The sequence below is a fragment of the Rhinopithecus bieti genome, unplaced genomic scaffold (assembly GCF_001698545.2).
Source record: "Rhinopithecus bieti isolate Rb0 unplaced genomic scaffold, ASM169854v2 scaffold_32059, whole genome shotgun sequence".
In the NCBI taxonomy this organism is placed as follows: Eukaryota; Metazoa; Chordata; class Mammalia; order Primates; family Cercopithecidae; genus Rhinopithecus; species Rhinopithecus bieti.
The window spans coordinates 190,894-199,205 of record NW_016813587.1 but is presented as its reverse complement, the minus strand read 5'-3'; the positions used below and the strand labels follow the sequence as shown (position 1 = coordinate 199,205).

Genomic DNA, 8,312 nt, shown 5'->3' with positions numbered 1-8,312 from the left:
TTTTTTTTTTTTTTTGAGAGAGGGTCTTGTTTCATCACCCAGGCTGGAATGCAGTGGTGTAATCTTGGCTTGCTGCAACCTCTGCCTCCCGGGCTCAACCAATCCTCCTGCCTCAACCTCCCGAGTAGCTGGGACTACAGGTACTTGCCACCACACCTGGCTGAAAAAAATCATTTTCTAATAAAGGGAACCAATGGTCCCTGGGAAATTTGTAGATTCCAGGACTGGGGCAGGGAAAGTACCGTATCCATGTGGAACACCTTGCAGTGCCAGAAAATAAATAATAAATATAATAAATAAAGAGGCCACATTGAAAGGACACAGGAATCAATTAGAAGGGGCTCCCAGTGGCCAAATGTGTGATAATTTGAGCGAAAAAATAATGATAGCAATGAATATATAACCTACAGAGGAAATTATAACCTACAGAAGAAATTCCAGTCTATACTTATAGAAATAATTTAGTAAATAAATAAATGCGGAAGAAGAAAAATATCTTTCTAACAGTAAGATTCTAATCAATAAGGCCGGGTGAGGTGGCTCACGCCTGTAATACCAGCATTTTGGGAGGCCAAGGTGGGCAGATCACCTGAGATCAGGAGTTCGGGACCAGCCTGTCTAACATGGTGAAAATCCATCTCTACTAAAAATACAATCATTAGCCGGGCATGGTGGTGCATGCCTGTAATCCCAGCAACCTGCGAGGTTGAGGCAGGAGAATCGCTTGAACCCAGGAGGCAGAGGCTGCAGTGAGCCTAGATCGTGCCACTGCATTCCCAGGCTGGGCAACAAGAGCCAAACTCCATTTCACACACACACACACACACACAAATAAATAAATATATATATATACATTCTAATTAATAAACATAGAAAGAATGATGGAAACAAACCAAAAAACCCCACAATTTGACAAATAGCTGGTAACAACTTTTTCAGGCAAGCGTCATCGATGGATAAGACTAATAATGAAAGTAGGATAAGAAACGGGATATTCACATAGACTTAAAGTATTTCTTCACGAGACATGTATCAATTATAATGGGAAAAACAGTGACTTTGCAGCAGAGAAATCTGGCAATCACCATCTTAACCAAGTGGTTAAAATTAATACCACTCATAGTGTAACAAATTGACCTCGTGGGTCCCTGGCATGATGCACTCAGAAGGGTACATTGCTTTTGGAGTATTCTTGCCCCAAAGGCAGAATCTGAATTTAATCAACAGGAAATATCAGATAATCCCAAAGAGAGGAACATTCTACACTACAGATCTACAAAATAAATGGCCAACATAGTGAAACCCTGTCTGTATTAAAAATACAAAAAATTGGCTGGGCGTGTCAAAGGAGTTACAAAAAGGAAAATGGAGACCAGACACGGTGGTTCACATCTCTAATCCCACCACTTTGGAATGCTGAGGCAGGAGGATCACTTGAGGCCAGGAGTTCGGACCAGCCTGGCCAACATGGTGAAACCCTCTCTCTACTAAAATTATAAAAAGTCAGCTGGGTGTGGCGGCACATGCCTGTAATCTCAGCTTCTCAGGAGGCTGAGGCAGAAGAATCGCTTGAGCTGGGGAGGCGGAAGTTGCAGTGAGCTATCACAGCACTGCACTCCAGCCTGGGTGACACAGCAGGACTCCATCTCAAAAAAAAAAAAAAAGGAAAGAAAAGAAAGAAGGCCGGGCGCGGTGGCTCAAGCCTGTAATCCTGTAATCCCAGCACTTTGGGAGGCCGAGACGGGCGGATCACGAGGTCAGGAGATCGAGACTATCCTGGCTAACACGGTGAAACCCCGTCTCTACTAAAAAATACAAAAAAAACTAGCCGGGCGAGGTGGCGGGCGCCTGTAGTCCCAGCTACTCCGGAGGCTGAGGCAGGAGAATGGCGTGAACCCGGGAGGCGGAGCTTGCAGTAAGCTGAGATCCGGCCACTGCACTCCACCCTGGGCAACAGAGCGAGACTCGGTCTCAAAAAAAAAAAAAAAAAAAAAAAAAAAAAAAAAAAAAAAAAAAAGAAAAGAAAAGAAAAGAAAAGAAAGAAAAAAAACAAGAGTAAATGGGAATTCTATTTTTGTAACATTTTAAAGTATTAATTCAAAATGAAAAGCAAAGAAAAAAATTTAAAAGAACATTAGGTATGCAGGGAGCAGAGAGGATATAGGCCTTTCAGTACATCTCCAAGGCATCCAGTAAATTACTCCTATGCCAAATACTGGAGACCAGGTTACTTTGGTGGGGGTGAGGGTGATGGTACAGCGGTTCTGAAGTTTCAGAAGAAGGAAAGAAAAGCATGTCCTGAAAAACAAGAAGGATTTCAGGGAAATAGAATAAAACCTGATGTACTTGAACTTGGCACCTTTCTTGGAGAAGGGTTAAGAGAAAGGAATCATGAACAACCAGGTCATTTTTGAACCATCATCCCCCTTCCCTACCACATAGGGGAGTGTGGTCAGAGAAGACCAGGCATTTGCCTAAATCCAGTGTCACTCAGAAAGGCTGAGGTCACTACTGTCCAGGGCCAGAATCTGTCCTAACTTCTGCATGGGTCAAGCGCTACAATCACCAGCACACTTAGTGCTGCACATATAGTCAGTGTCACACAAACATAACCACAAATCCACTCTTTTATATTTTTGAGACAGGGTCTCGCTCTGTCACCCATGCTGGAGTGCAGTGGCTCAAACACAGCTCACTGCAGCCTTGACCTCTCAAGCTCGAGATCCTCCCACTTCAGCTTCCTGGGTAGCTGCGACCACAGGTGCGGGCCACCACACTCAGATAATTTTTAATTTTTTTTTTTTTTTTTGAGATGAAGTCTTGCTCTTGTCCCCCAGGCTAGAGTGTGATGGTGAGATCTCGGCTCACTGCAACCTCTGTCTCCTGGGTTCAAGTGATTCTCCTGCCTCAGCCCCTGGAACAGCTGGGATTACAGGCGTCTGCCACCACACCCAGCTAATTTTTGTACTTTTAGTAGAGATGGGGTTTCGTCATGTTGGCCAGGCTGATCTAGAACGCCTGACCTCACGTGATTCACCCACCTCGGCCTCCCAAAGTGCTGGGATTACAGGCGTGAGCCACACCGTGCCCGGCCTTTTCTTTTTTTTTAGTACAGGCCAGTCTCGAACTCCTGGGCTCAAGTGATCCTCCCACCTTGGCCTCCCAAAGTGCTGATGTAAGTCACCACACCTGGCCCTACATCCACTCTTGAGACACAGTACACAATCACAGACTCACCTTCACCTCCATACCTTTCCAGTCACAATACCTTTCCAGTCACAATCACATACCCGCTAAGCACACCTAGTCAATCTACTCTCCACTGTGATACACAGTCACTCCCATATAGTCGCAAGTCCCACATACCAACACCCACAAATGCCTCATGTAGTCACAATCACACACCCACTCAGGGGACACACGCCATCACTGGCACTTTACAGCACCCAGTCACAACTGAACTTTCACTGTGGACATACACACAGTCACACTCACACAAGCAGTGGCACCCCACTCCTGCATACACAGCACCACTCACCCCCCTGCCACACACACACCAAGGGACACAGGAACACACAAGCGGCGTCACCGCATAGTCACAGGCACAGACAACCAAAACCACGCACAAACCTTGGAGACATGAATCACAACCGCACACCCGCAGTGGTCACACAGTCACAACTGTACTCACACCCCAGGAACAGGGCGAACAGACCACATATACAACGGGGACACACGCATTATCACCCCCGGTCACAAGGACCCTGCATCCCGCTACTCACTATCACACATGGTTACCAAAAAACCACCAGACAGACACCCTGGAGACAGGCGGTTACACCTGCACAGTTGCAGACACCCACACCCGGCCATACAGTCACACACATTCAGAACCGCGCATCCGCAGCCCGCTCCCGCCTGCGCGCACAGATCGGAGGCTCCGGACACGCCCCGGCCCCGCCCAGGACTCCCAGACCCCTCACCTTCTGCCTCCCCTGGTCGCGTCCGGGTCCTTGCGGAGCTAACAAGCTCGCCACGACGTCAAGAACGACGTAACGTCAGGTCGCTGTGGGCTCTGGGAATTGTAGTCCAGAGCCACATCGGCCAGAGACAAAATGGCGTTCTCTTATTTCTGAGTCGGGGCCTGACCCGTTTTGACATTTTTGCGCCCGCGAGGCTTCGAAGAGGGCGTCGCCACTCCAGACCCTCCAGCAAGCTTGAAGTCATCTAACGCTAAAGGACTACCTCAAGAGCTCCATCGTCACAGAAGGAGGCGGCCAGGTTCGCGGGGGGAGGGGAGGAGACGGAGAGTCGACCAGTAAAGCCTCAAGGGAAATGTAGTCCAAGGCCTGAGAAGCGGCGTTGCTGGTAATAGAAGGTAATTCAGTACCAGCCTGGGCCTGGCCGCGGTGACCGAGGCGGGCCGCGTCGCGGAGATTTCTGGGAGTGCTTCCTCGCCTTCGGAGTGCGCAAGCGTAACGCACCGAGTGGACATTTTGGTCTTTGTCCGCGGGTCAGTACGGCCCCTGGGTCCACGTGGCGCGAAAGTAGGAGGTGGGATCTGGGCGTCTCGGGTCGGTCGGACCGGGGAGGTTAAAGGGGAGGATTCCTGATCTTTAGGGGAGCGGCGCGAGGGCAGGGAGTGGGTCTAAGAGCTTCTGGCCTACGTGCAGGGCGGAGGTGGGGGCCTCTGAGGCGGGTTTGAGCCAGTGTGACCCTGAGTTTGTCCGCAAAGTTTGACCCGATGTTTGGGATTGTTGAGTGAATGTGAAACTGGGTGTGGGATTGTGTGTGATTGTGCCTAAGAGGGAGATGTAGGAGACCAACATTGAGGTATAACGTTTGAGCTGCACTTCCCTTGTCGAAAGTGCTGATAATTATAACGGTGCCATCTTCCTGGAGCGTCTTTTTTACTTGAAAATGGAAGGGGTGGAAAAGCTAAGTGTTGAGTAATTTTAAAACGAGTTTTATATAAAAGCATTTCTTTTAATTGGAGTGGAATGCAAATCACCGTGACTTTTTTTTTTTTTTAAACGAGTGTTTCAGAAGAACTTTTGTTTCGGGGTGCCTGCTTCGAACTGTTCAAATCCCTAAATCTTTGGGGTGTTTTAATAGGGCTGTTAAGCAGAGCCCTAGATTAAATACCATTGTACGCTTTAAGAAGCAATGCCATATAACGGCGCCCAGGATGAAGGAGTCAAAGGTTTTAGGTTAGGCACAGTTATCCTCTTTTTTTGAAGAAAGCTTAATTGTTGCTGTGTTTTTGAGTCTGGACTAAATCCTAGGTGTCTTAATTTCTTAGTGAGTCGAGGCGTTCTCAGGTTGTATGGATTTTGTGAAGTGATAAAACTACTGACGTCTCCAAAGATGGGTTTTCTAAGGAAATCACCCCCCCCCCGTCGTCGTCATTGACATAGTTTTAAATTATAAAAAATTAATTGAGTACCAAATTAATATCTACAAATAAATAGCTTTCTGATTTACAAATATCAATTAGAATACGTAATTGAAGAAAACTAATATTTACAATAGCAGTAAAAAGATAAAGTATTGTGGAAGAAACTTGGGAAAGTTTCAAAACTATTGGGAAAGAACTTTAAAATACTACTAAGGGGCGTGACATGTGAACAAATAAATATACCATGTGACATTAAGAAGTGTGAGCAAACTTAAGTAAACATATGAAATTAAATGTGATCTTGGTCGGGCGCGGTGGCTGGTGCCTGTACTAGCACTTTGGGAGGCCGAGATGGGTGGATTACCTGAGGTCAGGAGTTCGAGACCAATCTGGCCAACATTGTGAAATCCTATCTCTACTAAAAAATAAAAATAAAAAACTACAAAATTTAGCCGGGTGTGGTGGCAGGCGCCTGTAATCTCAGCTACTGCGGAGGCTGAGGCAGGAGAATCGCTTGAACCGGGAGGCAGAGGTTGCAGTGAGCGGAGATCTCGCCACTGCACTCCAGCCTGGACAAGAGCGAGACTCCGTCTCAGATGATAATAATAATAATAATAATAATAATAATAATAATAATGTGATCCTAGTAAAAGTATGGACAGGCTTTTCTCTTTTGGAACTAGGGGAACTGATCCTAGACTTACTATGGAAAAACAAACAAGCTGCAAGAGCCAGTAACTGAAAAATAAAAGGCGTTGGCTAGGCGCCGTGGCTCACGCCTGTAATCCCAGCACTTTGGGAGGCCGAGGTGGGGGGATCATGAGGTCAGGAGATCAAGGCCATCCTGGCTAACACGGTGAAACCCTGTCTCTATTAAAACAAATATTAAAAAATTAGCCAGGCGTGGTGGTGGGCACATGTAGTCCCAGCTACTCGGGAGGCTGAGACAGGAGAATGGCGTGAACCTGGGAGGCGGAGCTTGCAGTGAGCCGAGATTGCGCCACTGCACTCCAGCCTGGGCGACAGAGCGAGACTCCCTCTCAAAAAAAAAAAAAAAAAAAGGCATTGAGGTGTGGGGAGGTGGGAACCCGAGACATTTTAAAATATAAAGCGTCAGGTCGGGCATGGTGGCTCAGACCTGTAATCCCAGCAGTTTAGGTGGCCAGAGCAGAAGGATGGCTCGAGTCCAGGAATTAGAGATCAGCTTGGGCAACACAGTGAGATCTCCTGTAGTCCTAGCTGCTTGGGAGGCTGAGGTGGGAGGATGACTTGAGCCCAAGAGGTAAAGGCTGCAGTGAGCAGAGATCCTGGCGACTGCATTCCAGCTTGGTTGACAGCAAGACCCTGTCTTTTTTTTTTTCTTCGATGGAGTCTCTCTGTTGCCCAGGCTAGAGTGCAGTGGCACAATCTCTGCTGGCTGCAACCTCCGCCTCCTGGGTTCAAGCGATTTTCTTGCCTCAGCCTCCCGAGTAGCTAGGATTACAGGTGCCCGCCACCACGCCTGGCTAGTTTTTTGTATTTTTAGTAGAGAAGGGGTTTCACCAGGCTGGTCTCAAACTCTTGACTTCAAGTGATCTTCCCACCTCGGGCTCCCAAAATGCTAGGATTACGGACACGAGCCACTACGCCCGGTTGACCCTGTCTTAAGAAAGAAAGAAAGGAGAGAGAGAGAAGAAAGAAAAAAAAAACAGTTCATGCCCATCATTGGGAGTTTGGTGTACATCGATACAACAAAATCATACATAGCTGTAGAAAAGAATGAGGAGGAAGCTCTTTATATACTGGGACTGAAATAACTTCCACATGTATTGTTAACAGAGAAGGCAAGGTGCAGAATGTAGAGTATGATGCACGATGCATTTGGAATAAGAAAAGGGGTAATAAGTATATGTATTTATAATCCCAGCACTTTGGAAGGTCCAGGCGGGCCGATCACCTGAGGTCAGGAGTTTGAGACCAGCCTGACCAACATGGAGAAACCCCGTCTCTACTAAAAGTACAAAATTAGCAAGCTGGGCTGGTGCATGCCTGTTAATCCCAGCTACTTGGGAGGCTGAGGCAAGAGAATCGCTTGAACCCAGGAGGCGGAGGTTGCAGTGAACAGAAATTGCGCCATTGCACTCCGACCTGGGCAACAAGAGTGAAACTGTCTCAAAAAAAAAAAAAAAAAATTCAAAAGATACATAAGAAACTAATAAAACTGGCTATCTGTTGGGGTGGGGTACTGGAATAGACAGGGCAAAACAAGTAGGCATTTATGTTTGTTTTCTAACTATGAATGTAATATATATGCTAAAATTTATTTTTTGTTTTATTTTGTTTTATTTTTTTGAGATGGAGTCTTGCTCTGTCACCCAGGCTGGAGTGCAGTGTGCTGCCATGCCTGGCTAATTTTTGTATTTTTAGTAGAGATGGGGTTTCACCATGTTGGTCTCGAACTCCTGACCTCATGTGGTCCACCTGCCTCGGTCTCCCAAAGTGCCAGGATTACAGGCGTGAGCTAATTTTTTTTTTTTTTTTTTTAAAGGAAGACATAGGCCAAGGAGCCAGACTTCCTGTGTTAACTCCTTCCTCTGCCACTTGTTACCTTGGGGACCTCAGGTAGGTACTTAAACCGTGGGCTTCAGTTGCTCATTTCATAGTATACAGATAATAGCAATATTTGATTCAAACGGTGGTTGTGCAGCTCCAGAAGTTCATACATGTAAAATTCTAAGAATAGTCCCCAGTGTGTAGTAAGTACTTGATTAATGTTAAATGCTAGTACTTTTTATTACTAACTGCAAAAAAATACTTCCTCAGAAAATGTAGTCCAGCCATTAGTACTGTGTCTGGTAGGAATTTCTGAAAGAATAAGATATGTAGAAGCACTTTTCTTGTTTATATATATATAGTTTTTTTTTTTTTTTTTTTT

At 46.3% G+C, this 8,312-nt stretch overlaps 1 protein-coding gene and 1 long non-coding RNA gene across 3 annotated transcripts in view; one reads left to right on the top strand and one right to left on the bottom strand.

The window, feature by feature from the left end:
* The window catches only part of ZNF565 (zinc finger protein 565), a 30,543-nt gene extending 26,612 nt beyond the window's left edge, over positions 1 to 3,931 (bottom strand). Inside the window, 1 exon segment of the mRNA XM_017848689.1 lies at positions 3,783 to 3,931. Coding sequence (XP_017704178.1) covers positions 3,783 to 3,873 — 91 coding nt within the window. The 5' untranslated portion in view covers positions 3,874 to 3,931.
* A 455-nt stretch (positions 3,932 to 4,386) lies between these two features.
* The window catches only part of LOC108513054 (uncharacterized), a 24,020-nt gene continuing 20,094 nt past the window's right edge, over positions 4,387 to 8,312 (top strand). For both annotated transcript variants that reach the window (XR_001880777.1, XR_001880776.1), the window contains exons 1-2: positions 4,387 to 4,554; positions 7,926 to 7,999. This is a non-coding gene — a long non-coding RNA (uncharacterized LOC108513054). The remainder of the gene's footprint in view (positions 4,555 to 7,925; positions 8,000 to 8,312) is intronic.